At 39.0% G+C, this 20,000-nt stretch overlaps 1 protein-coding gene across 1 annotated transcript in view; it reads left to right on the forward strand.

The window, feature by feature from the left end:
• The window catches only part of PHOX2A (paired like homeobox 2A), a 22,772-nt gene extending 6,102 nt beyond the window's left edge, over positions 1-16,670 (forward strand). Inside the window, exons 2-3 of the mRNA XM_053708785.1 lie at positions 11,959-12,146; positions 16,242-16,670. Of these exons, the coding sequence (XP_053564760.1) occupies positions 11,959-12,146; positions 16,242-16,670 (617 nt within the window). The remainder of the gene's footprint in view (positions 1-11,958; positions 12,147-16,241) is intronic.
• Positions 16,671-20,000: the final 3,330 nt, after the last annotated feature.

Below are 20,000 nucleotides of genomic sequence, written 5' to 3' on the forward strand. Positions count from 1 at the left end.
GTACAGTATATACAGTCAGCCTCCCTGTTACAGGGCTTGTGTGACCCACAGTATACTCCAGTATATCTCCGTACAGTATATACAGTCAGCCCCCATGTCACAGGGCTTGTGTGACCCACAGTATACTCCAGTATATCTCAGTACAGTATATACAGTCAGCCTCCATGTAACAGGGCTTGTGTGACCTGCAGTATACTCCAGTATATCTCAGTACAGTATATACAGCCAGCCTCAATGTCAGAGGGCTTGTGTGACCTGCAGTATACTCCAGTATATCTCAGTACAGTATATACAGTCAGCCTCCATGTAACAGGGCTTGTGTGACCTGCAGTATACTCCAGTATATCTCAGTACAGTATATACAGTCAGCCTCCATGTCACAGGGCTTGTGTGACCCGCAGTATACTCCAGTATATCTCAGTACAGTATATACAGTCAGCCTCAATGTCAGAGGACTTGTGTGACCTTCAGTATACTCCAGTATATCTCAGTACAGTATATACAGTCAGCCTCCATGTCACAGGGCTTGTGTGACCCCAGTATACTCCAGTATATCTCAGTACAGTATATACAGTCAGCCTCCCTGTCACAGGGCTTGTGTGACCCACAGTATACTCTAGTATATCTCAGTACAGTATATACAGCCAGTCTCCCTGTCACAGGGCTTGTGTGACCCCAGTATACTCCAGTATATCTCAGTACAGTATATACAGTCAGCCTCCATGTAACAGGGCTTGTGTGACCCACAGTATACTCCAGTATATCTCAGTACAGTATATACAGCCAGTCTCCCTATCACAGGGCTTGTGTGACCTGCAGTATACTCCAGTATATCTCAGTACAGTATATACAGTCAGCCTCCATGTCACAGGGCTTGTGTGACCCACAGTATACTCCAGTAAATCCTAGTACAGTATATACAGTCAGCCTCAATGTCAGAGGGCTTGTGTGACCCGCAGTATACTCCAGTATATCTCAGTACAGTATATACAGTCAGCATCCATGTAACAGGGCTTGTGTGACCTGCAGTATACTGCAGCACAGCCAATACTCACAGACATACACATATAGTCACACAGGACTGTGTAACATGCAGTGTACTCCAGCACAGCAACACAGTACTGTGTAACATGCAGTATACTCCAGCACAGCTAATACTCACAGACATACACATATAGTCACACAGGACTGTGTAACATACAGTGTACTCCAGCACAGCTAATACTCACATACATACACATATAGTCACACAGGACTGTGTAACATGCAGTATACAGCAGCATAGCTAATACTCACAGACATACACATATAGTCACACAGGACTGTGTAACATGCAGTATACTCCAGCACAGCTAATACTCACAGACATACAAATATAGTCACACAGGACTGTGTAACATGCAGTAATACTCACAGACATACACATATAGTCACACAGGACTGTGTAACATACAGCGTACTCCAGCACAGCTAATACAGGACTGTGTAACATGCAGTATACACCAGCACAGCTAATACTCACAGACATACACATATAGTCACACAGGACTGTGTAACATGCAGTATACGCCAGCATAGCTAATACTCACAGACATACAAATATAGTCACACAGGACTGTGTAACATGCAGTATACTCCAGCACAGCTAATACTCACATACATACACATATAGTCACACAGGACTGTGTAACATGCAGTATACTCCAGCACAGCCAATACTCACATACATACACATATAGTCACACAGGACTGTGTAACATGCAGTATATTCCAGCACAGCTAATACTCACAGACATACAAATATAGTCACACAGGACTGTGTAACATGCAGTATACTCCAGCACAGCTAATACTCACAGACATACACATATAGTCACACAGGACTGTGTAACATGCAGTATACTCCAGCACAGCCAATACTCACATACATACATATATAGTCACACAGGACTGTGTAACATGCAGTATACACCAGCACAGCTAATACAGACATACACATATAGTCACACAGGACTGTGTAACTTGCAGTATATTCCAGCACAGCTAATACAGACATACACATATAGTCACACAGGACTGTGTAACATGCAGTATACTACAGCACAGCCAATACTCACAGACATACACATATAGTCACACAGGACTGTGTAACATGCAGTATATTCCAGCACAGCTAATACTCACAGACATACACATATAGTCACACAGGACTGTGTAACATGCAGTATATTCCAGCACAGCTAATACTCACAGACATACACATATAGTCACACAGGACTGTGTGACATGCAGTATACTCCAGCACAGCCAATACTCACAGACATATACATGTAGTAACACAGGGCTTTGTGACACGCAGTATATTCCAGCACAACACATACTCCTAGACTTACACATATGGTCACACAGCACATACTGACAGACATAATAGTGTCACAGGGCTGAAGTATATAAAGTGACCAGCTCTACTGCTTTCACCCAGTATAACAGGATTGTGCCGAGAATGTTTTTATTCTCACTACAATACAAAGTACACAAATAACATAAATATATTACATATACACTGCATTGTGCATATTTATGTGTATACAGTGCACTGTGCATATTTATGTGTACAGGTGGCCCTCGGTTCATGTGACTGCTATTGAAAAGCATTGAGAAGCAGTGCATTGATTAAAATAGCCATTAGGTGGAGCTGTCCACTTGTATTGCATCAAAGCAAAGCAAGCTGAAATTAATCAATTTAACCAGACCTGAGCTATCGAGCAGATTTCAAAGGAACAAGATCTTCCTGTCTATAAATCAGTCCAGATTGGAATGCATAGAAAGAACGGTTTGCAGAAAAATACAAGTGAAGTCTGTGTTGTGTGATTATTATTTTTTTGTGTTTTTGTGTGTGATTTTTTGTGATTATTTTGTGATTATTTTATTAGGTTTTTAATGCTGTTTAGCAAATGTTTTTGTTCATTTAGCTTAGTTTAATTATATAATCTGTGTTGTGTGATTATTTTATTAGGTTTATAATGCTGTTTAGCATTTAAAGTCTTCATTTCAAAGCTTTAAAAATAATTTATTAGGTGTTACTTTGAGAGTGGCCTGGAACCTAACTCCCTCACTTCCCATTAACTTACATTATAAACTGGGTTTCAATTTACAACGGTTTCGATTTACAACCATTCCTTCTGGAACCTAACCCCGGCGTAAACTGAGGGCTACCTGTATACAGTGCACTGTAAACATTTATGTGTATACAGTGTCATGCGCATATTTATGTGTATACAGAGCACTGTGCATATTTATGTGTATATAGTATCATGTGCATATTTATGTGTATACAGAGCACTGTGCATATTTATGTGCATATAGTGTCATGTGCATATTTATGTGTATACAGTGCACTGTGCATATTTATGTGTATATAGTATCATGTGCATATTTATGTGTATACAGAGCACTGTGCATATTTATGTGCATATAGTATCATGTGCATATTTATGTGTATACAGAGCACTGTGCATATTTATGTGCATATAGTATCATGTGCATATTTATGTGTATATAGTATCACGTGCATATTTATGTGTATACAGTGTCATGTGCATCAGCATATTGTATTGCCCTGAATTATATCACCAATAAAATAACCCAGTTTACATCTGTATACATCACTGACTGGTCTTTTGTCCTGGCTGTATATCTCACCTACAACACACATCTAATAAATGTCATGTCCCTTTACATATTTTAATCTAATTTAGCACAGTTCAATTTCTGGGCCTCCAAGTTTGTTTCTTTTTGTGAATATTCTGAACTGAGCAGTGACTCAAACAGGATTATGTATTGCAATAAACATATTTTATAAACAGTCTTGAGATGAGCAGGATACTGTGAGTGTTTATTATTAAACTATGGAATACAGAGAAATTTTTGTAAACATGTACTGATACAGCGAAAGGAAAATCTATATAGTGGCCCATATTCACTAACGGCTAGATTTGGAGTTTGGCGGTAAAAGGGCTGTTAACGCTCCGCGGGTTTTTTTCTGGCCGCACCATAAATTTAACTCTGGTATCGAGAGTTCAAACAAATGCTGCGTTAGGCTCCAAAAAAGGAGCGTAGAGCATTTTTACCGCAAATGCAACTCTCGATACCAGAGTTGCTTACGGACGCGGCCGGCCTCAAAAACGTGCTCGTGCACGATTCTCCCATAGGAAACAATGGGGCTGTTTGAGCTGAAAAAAAACCTAACACCTGCAAAAAAGCAGCGTTCAGCTCCTAACGCAGCCCCATTGTTTCCTATGGGGAAACACTTCCTACGTCTGCACCTAACACTCTAACATGTACCCCGAGTCTAAACACCCCTAGCCTTACACTTATTAACCCCTAATCTGCCGCCCCCGCTATCGCTGACCCCTGCATTACACTTTTAACCCCTAATCTGCCGCTCCGTAAACCGCCGCCACCTACGTTATCCCTATGTACCCCTAATCTTCTGCCCCTAACATCGCCGACCCCTATGTTATATTTATTAACCCCTAATCTGCCCCCCACAACGTCGCCGACACCTACCTACACTTATTAACCCCTAATCTGCCGAGCGGACCTGAGCGCTACTATAATAAAGTTATTAACCCCTAATCCGCCTCACTAACCCTATCATAAATAGTATTAACCCCTAATCTGCCCTCCCTAACATCGCCGACACCTACCTTCAATTATTAACCCCTAATCTGCCGACCGGAGCTCACCGCTATTCTAATAAATGTATTAACCCCTAAAGCTAAGTCTAACCCTAACACTAACACCCCCCTAAGTTAAATATAATTTTTATCTAACGAAATAAATTAACTCTTATTAAATAAATGATTCCTATTTAAAGCTAAATACTTACCTGTAAAATAAATCCTAATATAGCTACAATATAAATTACATTTATATTATAGCTATTTTAGGATTAATATTTATTTTACAGGTAACTTTGTATTTATTTTAACCAGGTACAATAGCTATTAAATAGTTAAGAACTATTTAATAGTTACCTAGTTAAAATAATTACAAATTTACCTGTAAAATAAATCCTAACCTAAGATATAATTAAACCTAACACTACCCTATCAATAAAATAATTAAATAAACTACCTACAATTACCTACAATTAACCTAACACTACACTATCAATAAATTAATTAAACACAATTGCTACAAATAAATACAATTAAATAAACTATCTAAAGTACAAAAAATAAAAAAGAACTAAGTTACAGAAAATAAAAAAATATTTACAAACATAAGAAAAATATTACAACAATTTTAAACTAATTACACCTACTCTAAGCCCCCTAATAAAATAACAAAGACCCCCAAAATAAAAAATTCCCTACCCTATTCTAAAATACAAAAATTACAAGCTCTTTTACCTTACCAGCCCTGAACAGGGCCCTTTGCGGGGCATGCCCCAAGAATTTCAGCTCTTTTGCCTGTAAAAAAAAACATACAATACCCCCCCCCCAACATTACAACCCACCACCCACATACCCCTAATCTAACCCAAACCCCCTTAAATAAACCTAACACTAATCCCCTGAAGATCTTCCTACCTTGTCTTCACCATCCAGGTATCACCGATCCGTCCTGGCTCCAAGATCTTCATCCAACCCAAGCGGGGGTTGGCGATCCATAATCCGGTGCTCCAAAGTCTTCCTCCTATCCGGCAAGAAGAGGACATCCGGACCGGCAAACATCTTCTCCAAGCGGCATCTTCTATGTTCTTCCATCCGATGACGACCGGCTCCATCTTGAAGACCTCCAGCGCGGATCCATCCTCTTCTTCCGACGACTAGACGACGAATGACGGTTCCTTTAAGGGACGTCATCCAAGATGGCGTCCCTCGAATTCCGATTGGCTGATAGGATTCTATCAGCCAATCGGAATTAAGGTAGGAATATTCTGATTGGCTGATTCCATCAGCCAATCAGAATCAAGTTCAATCCGATTGGCTGATCCAATCAGCCAATCAGATTGAGCTCGCATTCTATTGGCTGATCGGAACAGCCAATAGAATGCGAGCTCAATCTGATTGGCTGATTGGATCAGCCAATCGGATTGAACTTGATTCTGATTGGCTGATTCCATCAGCCAATCAGAAAATTCCTACCTTAATTCCGATTGGCTGATAGAATCCTATCAGCCAATCGGAATTCGAGGGACGCCATCTTGGATGACGTCCCTTAAAGGAACCGTCATTCGTCGTCTAGTCGTCGGAAGAAGAGGATGGATCCGCGCTGGAGGTCTTCAAGATGGAGCCGGTCGTCATCGGATGGAAGAACATAGAAGATGCCGCTTGGAGAAGATGTTTGCCGGTCCGGATGTCCTCTTCTTGCCGGATAGGAGGAAGACTTTGGAGCACCGGATTATGGATCGCCAACCCCCGCTTGGGTTGGATGAAGATCTTGGAGCCAGGACGGATCGGTGATACCTGGATGGTGAAGACAAGGTAGGAAGATCTTCAGGGGATTAGTGTTAGGTTTATTTAAGGGGGTTTGGGTTAGATTAGGGGTATGTGGGTGGTGGGTTGTAATGTTGGGGGGGGTATTGTATGTTTTTTTTTACAGGCAAAAGAGCTGAAATTCTTGGGGCATGCCCCGCAAAGGGCCCTGTTCAGGGCTGGTAAGGTAAAAGAGCTTGTAATTTTTGTATTTTAGAATAGGGTAGGGAATTTTTTATTTTGGGGGTCTTTGTTATTTTATTAGGGGGCTTAGAGTAGGTGTAATTAGTTTAAAATTGTTGTAATATTTTTCTTATGTTTGTAAATATTTTTTTATTTTCTGTAACTTAGTTCTTTTTTATTTTTTGTACTTTAGATAGTTTATTTAATTGTATTTATTTGTAGCAATTGTGTTTAATTAATTTATTGATAGTGTAGTGTTAGGTTAATTGTAGGTAATTGTAGGTAGTTTATTTAATTATTTTATTGATAGGGTAGTTTTAGGTTTAATTATATCTTAGGTTAGGATTTATTTTACAGGTAAATTTGTAATTATTTTAACTAGGTAACTATTAAATAGTTCTTAACTATTTAATAGCTATTGTACCTGGTTAAAATAAATACAAAGTTACCTGTAAAATAAATATTAATCCTAAAATAGCTATAATATAAATGTAATTTATATTGTAGCTATATTAGGATGTATTTTACAGGTAAGTATTTAGCTTTAAATAGGAATCATTTATTTAATAAGAGTTAATTTATTTCGTTAGATAAAAATTATATTTAACTTAGGGGGGTGTTAGTGTTAGGGTTAGACTTAGCTTTAGGGGTTAATACATTTATTAGAATAGCGGTGAGCTCCGGTCGGCAGATTAGGGGTTAATAATTGAAGGTAGGTGTCGGCGATGTTAGGGAGGGCAGATTAGGGGTTAATACTATTTATGATAGGGTTAGTGAGGCGGATTAGGGGTTAATAACTTTATTATAGTAGCGCTCAGGTCCGCTCGGCAGATTAGGGGTTAATAAGTGTAGGTAGGTGTCGGCGACGTTGTGGGGGGCAGATTAGGGGTTAATAAATATAACATAGGGGTCGGCGATGTTAGGGGCAGAAGATTAGGGGTACATAGGGATAACGTAGGTGGCGGCGATTTGCGGTCGGAAGATTAGGGGTTAATTATTTTAAGTAGCTTGCGGCGACGTTGTGGGGGGCAAGTTAGGGGTTAATAAATATAATATAGGGGTCGGCGGGGTTAGGGGCAGCAGATTAGGGGTACATAAGTATAACGTAGGTGGCGGTCGGCAGATTAGGGGTTAAAAATTTTAATCGAGTGGCGGCGATGTGGGGGGACCTCGGTTTAGGGGTACATAGGTAGTTTATGGGTGTTAGTGTACTTTAGGGCACAGTAGTTAAGAGCTTTATAAACCGGCGTTAGCCAGAAAGCTCTTAACTCCTGCTTTTTTCAGGCGGCTGGAATCTTGTCGTTAGAGCTCTAACGCTCACTGCAGAAACGACTCTAAATACCGGCGTTAGAAAGATCCCATTGAAAAGATAGGATACGCAAATGGCGTAGGGGGATCTGCGGTATGGAAAAGTCGCGGCTGTAAAGTGAGCGTTAGACCCTTTAATCACTGACTCCAAATACCAGCGGGCGGCCAAAACCAGCGTTAGGAGCCTCTAACGCTGGTTTTGACGGCTACCGCCGAACTCTAAATCTAGGCCTTAGTTTTCCAACAGAGGCGACAGTGCAATGAGAGGCCTTCAGTAATTGCCCTGTTATTTAATGTGAGGCACTATTACATGCAGATCAAACAATGTTTTACATCTGACCATGCTGGTACCAATATTATTTTGTTGAGACATTTTATTTTTTTGCTCCACTTTCAGGGAAATTTCTGCAGACTCCCATAGTTGTATTAGGTGCATATTCATTCATTTGTGACACGGTTCTGCAAATTGTAGTGACTTGCTGTGTAGGATAAAGTATCAATTGTAAATACCCTTATAATGACCCTGGAGTCTAGGACTTCCTTTTATAAAAAACCCCACACTCAGTAATGTTACATTTTAGTGACTAGACTACATACAATATAGCACAGACGTGGGTTTATACCACAGATAAGCCCTCTTCATTCTAAATTAATCTAAACCACAGTGTTTATTTTTTTCATGTGGGTAGGCTGAAAATAATAATAAAAAAAACACATTGGTTTGTTTTATTACTGATATTTATGTGCACAAGCTAACTAATAAATCAGGTTATATATATATATATTTATTGGTGTCAGTCGTTTGGGTAAAGCTGACTTTACAGTTCTAAATTATTTTTTAAGCAATACAATATTTGTGCCCACAGGGAGAAACACTGGATAATTATTCTGTAGTGTAAAAGACACTTCCCCAGGCAGAGAGCTCTGCAAATCCACTGTCACACACACTGATACACACACTGATACACACACTGCCACACACACTGATACACACACTGCCACACACACTGATACACACACTGCCACACACACTGCCACACACACTGATACACACACTGCCACACACACTGATACACACACTGCCACACACACTGCCACACACACTGATACACACACTGATACGCACACTGATACACACACTGATACACACACTGATACACACACTGCCACACACACTGATACACACATTGATACACACACTGCCACACACACTGATACCCACACTGCCACACACACTGATACACACACTGCCACACACACTGATACACTGGTGCAAACATTCCTAATTTGTATATAATGGAAACATTTGTTTTCCAAATAGTACAAACTATCAACATTAGCAATAATTATAATCTGCAGAGCTTTAGTAAAGTCTATGAGAAGAAAGGGCCTTTTATATCTTCCCATTCTATGTTACTGGGGACACAAACAAAACAATATAGTTCAAAGCCCTGAATTAAATTACATTTCAGAAGCTAAACTCTAGTCTTATCAACTTTCCAATTGACTTCTGTTATTTAATTTGTTTTATTCTCTTAATATCCTCTGTTGAAAAATGTGGAATCAGGAGCTGCTGATTGGTGGCTACACATATGTCTTCTATTACTGGCTCACCCAATGTGGTCAGCTAGCTCCCAGTAGTGCATTGCTGCTTCTTCAACAAAAGATACCAAGTGAATGAAGCAAATTATATAATAGAAGTATAGAGGAAAGTTGTTTAAAATTGCATGTTCTATCCGAATCATGAAAGAAAATGATTTGGGTTTCATTCCCTTTGTTGTAGTTCCAAAACCAATTGAAAGAACTTTAAAAAGGAACATATTACACATCTCTTTTTATGATGTATATGAAAGCACAGCAGGTAAAGATGTTACAAATATTCTTTCCATTAAGAGACTAAAATCCATTCCCTTCACTCAGTAGGCAATAGGTTTTGTGCATAACGTATTTGTGATGTTATTGTCATGTGATGTCATTAAGTCATGTGATGTCATTAAAGGGATACTAAACCCATATTTTTTATTTCATGATTCAGATAGAGAATGCAATTTGAAGCAACTTTCTGATTTACTCCTATTATCATTTTTTTTCTTCATTCTCTTGCTATCTTTATTTTAAAAAGCATGAATCTAAGCTAAGGAGCCGGCCCATTTTTGATTCTGCACCCTTGATAGTGCTTGCTGATTGGTGGGCACATTTAGCCACCAATCAGCAAGTGCAACACAGGTGCTGAACCAAAAATGGGCTGGCTCCTAAGCTTTACATCCATGCTTTTCAAATAAAGATAGAAAGAACAAAGAAAATTGATAATAGGAATAAATTAGAAAGATGCTTAAAACTCTATCTGAATCATGAAAGAAAAAAAACTGGGTTTAGCCGTATGTTGATTTAGAATTTTCTGTAATTTGTACCAAAAAAAATTCAAACCAATATTTACATCTCTATCTATCTATCTATAGATATATATCTCTATATAAACACACATATAAATATACTGTATATATATTCTGGTGTCTGAATTAATGTTTTCTAAAACCCATGTTTTTATACCGATTTACATTTTCATGATTAAACTCACAAACCAATAACAAAGTACAGAAAATAAATAAACATTTCTGTGATCAGAACCATCACTGTATGTATTTGATATTATTTACTAATTTATTTACCAAGCTAACACCATATAAACCATAGCAAACATACCACATAGACAGCTTTTGTTTTGCTTTCACTTGACTTGGCAAATGTAAAGGAAGTAGTGATCTCATAGGCCTAACTATAGCTCCTGCGGTGCACATTGACAGTGAGAGACATAGTTGTGTCTGTTGCACCTTATGTCATTAGTCATACTGGCCCTCTCTAAATCTGTCACCTATGGAAACCTGAGGGTTTGCAATTTGCAATCTAACCTGTAAAACACTGAGCTTGTCTTGTAAACAAACTAATGTTGTTTCTCTGAGTAGCACAGGATGGTTATTTATAGTGTATCTGAAGCTAATGCAGAACTGTGGTCAAACTTAGCTTCCTCTAGATAATCAGTGAATCCCCCAGCTACACTTATCACTGACACTAATTAGTAGAAATGATTGTGCCTTTATTTACATGCAAGGTACCCCTAGGCATTTTCTTTTATTAGTCTTGCAGCTGCTGCTAACCAAAATAAAGTGTTCTCTCTCTCTAAACAATTGTAAACAAGTGCCTGGAGACCAGTAAAGAGACTGTACATTTCCTGGGCACCCAAACAAGAGCCCCTCTAAATGAAGTCACCTGTAGGCAGCTGCCCATAAAGTGACAGTGTCCTGTAAAATTTTCTTCCCTTTATTGTGTTTCCAGCAATACATTTTACCTGCTGGAATGTATTAAATTGTTTACATATAGCTTATATAGCTTTATTTTGTCATTTGAAATAGCATATATAACATATTCATGTTATATATCAGTAATAAAACATTGCATTGCAAAAGATCTGCAGACAAAAAAAAAACATTTTAAAATCCCTTAAGGCTGATAGTTCAGGCAAACACATTTGTTGTGGCCAATGGGGGTCAGATGTAAATGAGCTTGCGCCCTCATCAATCACAAAGTCAAAAATAAACCGTCATGATTCAAACAGAGCAGGCACTTTTTAGGATAACTTTTAATGTACTTCTTTTTTAAATGAACTTTGTTCTCTTTGTATCTTTTGTTGAAAAGTATATCTAGGTAGACTAAGGTGCCGCAGCGCACTACTGGGAGCTGACTGCTGATTGGTAGCTACACACATATGCCTCTTGTCATTGGCTCATCAGAAGTGATCAGCTAACTCCCACTAGTGCAGTGCTGGTTTGGCGGTGACACATATGGAGGTGACAGTGAAATCTATCTTGGTGAAGCATTATATTAACTATCTCTCAGTAAGACAAAGACAGAAGGTTTTTTGTTTATATAAAACTAGAGTTGTAGTTTGGAGCCCTGTACTGATCCCTTGTACTTTTGCCTACAGTTCCATACAAGTTCTTCTCAGACCCATCCAGCATCAATGAAAAGAGGAAGCAGAGAAGGATCCGAACCACGTTCACCAGTTCTCAGCTGAAGGAGCTGGAGAGAGTGTTTGCAGAGACGCATTACCCAGATATCTACACACGAGAAGAGCTGGCACTCAAGATCGACCTGACAGAGGCCAGAGTTCAGGTACAGAAATGACTTCTGCACATATTAAGAACCACAGACTCACTAGAGCTTTACTCACTAAAACATGGGCTTTAGGATAAGTGTGTGTCTAAAATGTATCTCTTTAGGTCCAGTGTAGTCTCTCAACATGAAGAGACAACACTGAGGCCTTCAAAGCACTAGACTAGCAGGTTTCTATCCATCTACTGCACTTAGAAAATAAATTATACAATTTAATTTACTTTTATTACCAAACTTAACTATTTCTCTTATTATAATTTGCTGAAACTAAGCTCCTTTCCATAACAGCATACTGAGGTAGGCTTAGAAGCATGCACGTGTCTAGAGCACCATGTGACAGCAGTGTTTGCAACAATGTTGATGCTTTACATATAGTGTTCAAGACACATGCTCGCTAAGGTGCAAACAGAAGAAGATAATTGATTTTGTTTTTGAATTGTACAATCTACCTAAATCAAGAAGGTTTAGTTTTTATTCCATACCCTTTTAACTCATGGAGGCCACCCTCATAGACACCCGGTTATACCCTAGAACTCCACCTTCTGACCCTAGGTTATACCCTAGACTGCCACCTTCTGACCCTAACAGTTATACCCTAGAACACCACCTTCTGACCCTAACAGTTATACCCTAGAACACCACCTTCTGACCCTAACAGTTATACCCTAGAACTCCACCTTCTGACCCTAGGTTATACCCTAGACTGCAACCTTCTGACCCTAACAGTTATACCCTAGACCGCCACCTTCTGACCCTAACAGTTATACCTTAGAATGCCACCTTCTGACCCAACAGTTATAACCTAGAACGCCACCTTCTGACCCAACATTTATACTCTAGAATGTCACCTTCTGATCCTAACAATTATACCCTAAAACTCCACCTTCTGACCCTAACAGTTATACCCTAGACTGCCACCTTCTGACCCTAACAGTTATACCCTAGACTGTCACCTTCTGACCCTAACAGTTATACCCTAGAACGCCACCTTCTGACCCAACAGTTATACCCTAGAACGCCACCTTTTGACCCAATAGTTATACCATAGAATGTCACATTTTGATCCTAACAGTTATACCCGAGAACTCCACCTTCTGATCCTAACAGTTATACTCTAGACTGCCACCTTCTGATCCTAACAGTTATACTCTAGAATGTCACATTCTGATCCTAACAGTTATACCCTAGAACGTCACCTTCTGACCCTAACAGTTATACCCTAGAACTTCCCCTTCTGATCCTAACAGTTATACCCTAGAACGTCACCTTCTGACCCAAACAGTTATACCCTAAAACTTCACCTTCTGATCCTAACAGTTATACCCTAGAACTCCACCTTCTAATCCTAACAGTTATACCCTAGAACTTCACCTTCTGACCCTAACAGTTATACCCTAGAACTTCACCTTCTGATCCTAACAGTTATACCCTAGAACTCCACCTTCTAATCCTAACAGTTATACCCTAGAATGTCACCTTCTGATCCTAACAGTTATACCCTAGAACTTCACCTTCTGATCCTAACAGTTATACCCTAGAATGTCACATTCTGATCCTAACAGTTATACCTTAGAACGTCATCTTCTGACTCAACAGTAATAACCTAGAACACCACCTTCTGATCCAACAGTTATACTCTAGAATGTCACCTTCTGATCCTAACAGTTATACCCTAGAACATCACCTTCTGACCCTAACAGTTATACCCTAGACTGTCACCTTCTGACCCTAACAGTTATACCCTAGAATGCCACCTTCTGACCATAACAGTTATACCATAGAACGTCACCTTCTGACCCTAACAGTTATACCCTAGACTATCACCATATGACCCTAACAGTTATACCCTAGAATGCCACCTTCTGACCTTAACAGTTATACCATAGAACGTCACCTTCTGACCCTAACAGTTATACCCTAGAACGTCACCTTCTGATCCTAACAGTTATACCCTAGACTGCCACCTTCTGACCCTAACCGTTATACCCTAGAACTTCACCTTTTTTTTTTTTTTTTTTCAAAACAGCTTTATTATTGAAAGTCAAGTTACAACTTGTATTGAACGATGAAAAGTTCCATTACATAATAAATTCCAAGTATCTGTACAGGATTTTGCTGTCATATTTTACAATTGTGAACTTCAATAACATTATATCTAGTCTTGTCAGAATAGCTTGGTTGCGTCTTCCCTTTATTTTTGATCTTAGAGAGTTGTTAGTGTAAGTCACCAGCTGCTCAGGCCTCTATTGAGGTGTTGGAGTTAGTGTATTCTGTTGTGTGGAGTGTTGACTAGGTTTTATACTAATGTACGCTTCCCACATTGCCTTCATCTGGATATACGTATCTATTCTTTTATTTTTCATGTAGGCGTATTCCTCTAGGTCCAATATTTGATGCCATTGTACCAGAGTGGGAGTTTCCCTATTCTTCCAATTCCTTGCTATTAGAGTTTTGAAACTATTGCTTGCTATATATATTAAGTTCCTTTTGTATATTGGTAATTTGCCATGAATGATATTAAATAGCCAAATAATTGGATCTAACGGGACTATCATTTCCAACATGTTCGATGTCTCCTTCGCTATCCTCTCCCACATTTTTTGAGTAAGGGGCAAGCCCACCATATGTGTGTCATGTTTCCTGGTGACGCTTCACATCTCCAGCATTTCTCGTTATTGGTTGGGAATATTTTGTGGATTTTAGAGGGGGTAAGGTACCACCTTTGAATAATTTTAAGGTTTAATTCTATTAGTCTGCTGGATGCTGAGGTTTTATTTATGGAAGAGAACATGCATATCCTATCGTTATGTGTCAGTTCTAAATTGAGTTCTCTCTCCCAACTGTCTAGATAGTGTGGTATGTTTGTAGACGTCTGTAAGATAGAATATGTGAGCGTGGGGGTTCTCCTAATCGGGGTAGACGATTTACACAATGCTTCGAATGGAGTTAAAGGACGCAAAAGGTTTCTTCTGTCGTTGTGTTTATGAATGTACGAATGACATTGTCTTAATAAAAAACAGTCGTTAAATATGATAAACCCGTCATCTATTAGTTCTCTGGCAGAATGCAGTCTCTGTTCGTTTCCTAAATGTAACATCATTATTGCTCTTTGGTGTCTTATGTATTCGGGGTCCCTCAAGAATTTTGCCCCTGGTGCAAAGTCTACATTATCAGAGAGGGGGTCAAAGGGGAGAACCTAGATGATACATGGGGGTATTCTACAAGAATTTTGTCCCATGTCTTAATTGTCTCTGAAATAATTGCGCTTTGAGAAATGTTCGTTGATAGCGCAGAATGCCTCTGCCAGCACAATGTCCCCAGATGCTTCTGCTCAAAAATATCATGTAAACCTTCACCTTTTGACCCTAACAGTTATACCCTAGAACTCCACCTTCTGATCCTAACAGTTATACCCTAGAATGTCACCTTCGGATCCCAACAGTTATACCCTAGAACTTCACCATCTGACCCAACAGTTATACCTTAGAACGCCACCTTCTGACCCAACAGTTATACCCTAGAACTCCACCTTCTGACCCTAACAGTTATACTCTAGACTGCCACCTTCTGATCCTAACAGTTATACTCTAGAACGTAACCTTCTGACCCTAACAGTTATACCCTTGAATGCCACCTTCTGACCATAACAGTTATACCCTTGAATGCCACCTTCTGACCCCAACAGTTATACCCTAGAACATCACCTTCTGACCTGAACAGTTACACCTTTACAAACTACAAAACAGCCTTTTCAGTTATCAGACTGCCCTCTATCCCTTACATCTATATACACAACAAGGCTGCATTCCAGCCATCACAGTTATACCCAAGGAGCATACATTACAACCTTCCCAGTTATACATTAGGAAGCTACAGTACAACCTTATATGTATTAAATAGGGCACTCAGTCATATAGCGAAAGAGAATGTGCTTAAAATATGCCCTATAGGATGTCAAGATTGCTGGTGTATGTGCTTGATACCTGTTTTTGATACAAGTTTTCAATTTCTTGAGAATTTGTGGGTGTTATTCTTCTTAGATCAATGCTTTAGATTCCTTCTTGTTGATGTGACTTGTTTTCTTTCATTTAACAGGTCTGGTTTCAGAACAGACGAGCAAAATTCCGTAAGCAGGAGAGAGCAGCCAATTCCAAAAATGGGTCCAGCAACAATGGAGGCACGAGCAACAAGAAGTCTGATGCAAGGTCTTCCTCTGAAGATGATGAATCCAAAGAGTCCAACTGCAGTCCAACCCCAGACAGTACTGCATCCCTACCAACAGCAAGCAACCTCAGCAGCCCAGGAGACAGCCTAAGTCCAAGTCCGGGCTCAGGCCTTTTATCCAGTCATGCTGCCCAGTCCATTAAGGCACCAGTTTGGCCTGGAGTCCCAACCAGCAGTAGCTCAAATACGGTTGACATCCTTAAGGCTTGGCAACCTGCTGATGCCGTAACCGGTCCATTTGCAGGAGTCCTATCAAGTTTCCACCGGAAGCAGAATACCCTCAAAACAAACCTATTTTAAACAATAAAGTACTGATAAAATATCAGAAAATACGTGAGAAAAATATAAGAAGATATGGCAAAGTACAGAAAAAACTGTAGGGTAAAAATGTACGGTGCTCTTTGGTTTGGGCAAATGAAGTGTCAGGCCTGATCCTATTCATTTGGTCTTATATCGATGGACAATAACCAAGAAATTCTTGGGACATGTAGCTCTAAATTCAGTAAAGGAATTTAAGTAAATAGCCATGGATTACAGAGGATGCCCAGACACCTCTTTATGTGCGCCGGTCATGTGTAATGTCACACAACGGCTGTAGTCTCACTGTCATCCAACCTCGATGTTCTGAACACTATATGGTTATCACGTCCGCACACAGTTTGTTCCATTATTTTTAGTTGTTTTTTTTTTATTTAATATTTATTGTATTTAACTAGATTTATTTTATAAGTATGCTTTTTTTGTATTATGAAAGCACTGGAAGTATTATTGAAACATATTGGCACAAGATTTTCGTGTGTTATTAAAAGACTGAGTAGGAAAAGGAACTGTGATATTGGACATAAGATATAGCAACAGCTACATCAAAGGATAAAATTGTTTTAGCACAGTAACACCATACATTTCAATGTGTGTTACACAATTCAACAGAAGCTGAACAATAACTAATCCATATAACGTTTTTCATATGACATTAAAGGGACACTGAACCCAAAATTGTTCTTTTGTGATTCATATAGAGCATGCAATTTTAAGCAACTTTCTAATTTACTCCTAATATCAATTTTTTTCATTCTCTTGGCATCTTTATTTGAAAAGCAAGAATGTAAGTTTAGGTGCCGGCCCATTTTTGGTGAACAAACTGGGTTGTCCTTGCTGATTGGACAGTAACAATAAACAAGTGCTGTCCATGGTACTGAACCAAAAAATTGCTGGCTCCTTAGCTTAGATTCTTTTTCAAATAAAGATAGCAAGAGAACGAAGAAACATTGATAATAGAAGTAAAATAGAAACTTGCTTAAAATTGCATGCTCTATCTGAATCATGAAAGAAAAAATTCAGTGTCCCTTTAATATCTATTTAACAAACCAACAGTCCACAAACAAAAATAGTCCTTTAATAAAATAGATATGTAGTTGGGGAAATCTGGTTTAATCTGTTTCATTTTGAGAGTCACTTACTATCACTAGTTCAGTGTGAAATTCAAGGTCTCTATTCAACATAACACGACTACCCATACTTAAAAAAAAAGTATCCACTTAGACACAACTCAACCTTTTATCTATATGTATTTATATGGGAGATAAAAAAACTCTAAGAGAGAGTAGCTCGAACAACAAACGCATTTCGAGGCCTTAGCAATCACAAATATTACAATGAACTACAGAAGCCTTCGAATATGTAGTCATGTGATCCTTATTTCTTTTAAGGTTTCCTCGCTTTTTTTCCATTAAGAGACTATTTATCTGATGTTTTAGTGTTAAATATGTCTTGGAGATCTTAATAATGGTTATTAAAATATATATTTAAAATATTCATTATAAATCTTCTCAGTTTACGAGCAGAGGTTTAATGTTTTTCCAATTACTCCCAGTACTAATAAAAGCCAACTGCTGGTGACATTACAGTTACTGTTAAATCATATTCCTCAATGACATCAGCGGACATAGAAAGTCTCGTCATAGAGATTCAGACTAAAATGTTTTTTTAAACTCACTGGCTATTCTCAAACTCAGCAGCTTTTAAGGAGCCCCCATATTGGTCCTTCACGCTCAGCCCAACAAATTGGTTTGCAGTAAAGGGTAAGTCTCATGCTTTGGTCAGTTGCTTTTGGATTAATAAAAGTACTTTTAATTTTTGACCACTGCAAGATAAATACACCATGTAATTTTGTGTTTCTTTGGGCAAGAATTTTTAAATTGTCTATTCCTACATGATACCAAAATCCTTCTTTTTATTTTGAAAGTGTATTAAAAAAATATTTGTTTCCTAATTACATTGTATGGTCTTTAAAATGATATTGGATGATGTTAACTGACATCTCAGAACATTGGGAAGACAAAAGGCTAAGGTTTTTCAATGCTTGGTGAGAAGAGAGACTAAATCACGTATATCTTTATATATATACCTCTATTCTTTCAGGACTGCTATAAAAACTAGACGAGTCACGTTGTATACGAATTATACTAAGTTTATTATCAAACGTGATACAAGGCTCTTTTTTGTTCAACTGTTCTGTAATTTATTGAACACCATTGCAAATTATGCTAATCCCAAATAAAATTAATTTATTGAAACATTCAGAAATATTGTGATTTTTTTTTTTTTTTATAAATGCTGATTTTTAAATAATTTTTTAAAAAATTTGATTTTTTTCTTTTTCTTTTTAGAAATGCTTTGATTCTTGCCACACGGTTGTTTCGGACACTAAACATATATAGATATTGTATTCCAATAGTTCTTTAATACCATCATGGCTGCTCCTGCTTCTTTCCTGATATGACTTTTTTTGTTTAGATATTCTCATTTAAAGGGGCATAAAAATGTTAGAAAAATGTATTATTGCCCTATTGATTGCATGTGACTGGGTATTTAACCTCGGCAAATGGGTTAAACACATAGTTAAACTCCGCTTCAGAGCAGCAGGGCACTACTAGGTGCAAGCTGTTGATTGGTGGCCACACACATATGCCTCTTGTCACTGACTTACCAGTTGTGTTTCAACTATGAGACCAATTTAACAAATGTCTTGCGGACCTGATCCGACAGTGCGTATCAGGTCCGCAAGACATCGCTGAATACGGCGAGCAATACGCTCTCCGTATTCAGCATTGTACCAGCAGCTGACAAGAGCTGCTGGTGCAACGCCGCCCCCTGCAGACTCGCGGCCAATCGGCCGCCAGCAGGGGTTGTCAATCAACCCGATCGTACTCGAATTCCGGTGATTCCTGTCCGCCTGCTCAGAGCAGGCGGACAGGGTTATGAAGCAGCGGTCTTTGTTTTTCTGGAGAGTCTGAAGAGAGAGTCCACAAGCTATTACTACTGGGATTCAACTCCTGGCCACTAAGAGAAGACAAAGATTCCCGAAGTTCTAAGAGCACTTAATCCCCCCCACCTCTCTGGTACTCTAGTCTGACATATAGGGGCCCAGCAGGCTCTCCAGAAACAGCAGTTATGAAGACCGCTGCTCCATAACCTGTCCGCCTGCTCTGAGGAGGCGGACACACATTGCCGCAATTCAACCCAATCGAGTACAATCGGGTTGATTGACACCCCACTGCTGGCGGACGATTGGCTGCAAATCTGAATACGGAGAGCGTATTGCTCTCCGCATTCAGCGAGGTCTGTCGG

The sequence above is a fragment of the Bombina bombina genome, chromosome 3 (genome assembly GCF_027579735.1).
Source record: "Bombina bombina isolate aBomBom1 chromosome 3, aBomBom1.pri, whole genome shotgun sequence".
Classification (NCBI taxonomy): Eukaryota; Metazoa; Chordata; class Amphibia; order Anura; family Bombinatoridae; genus Bombina; species Bombina bombina.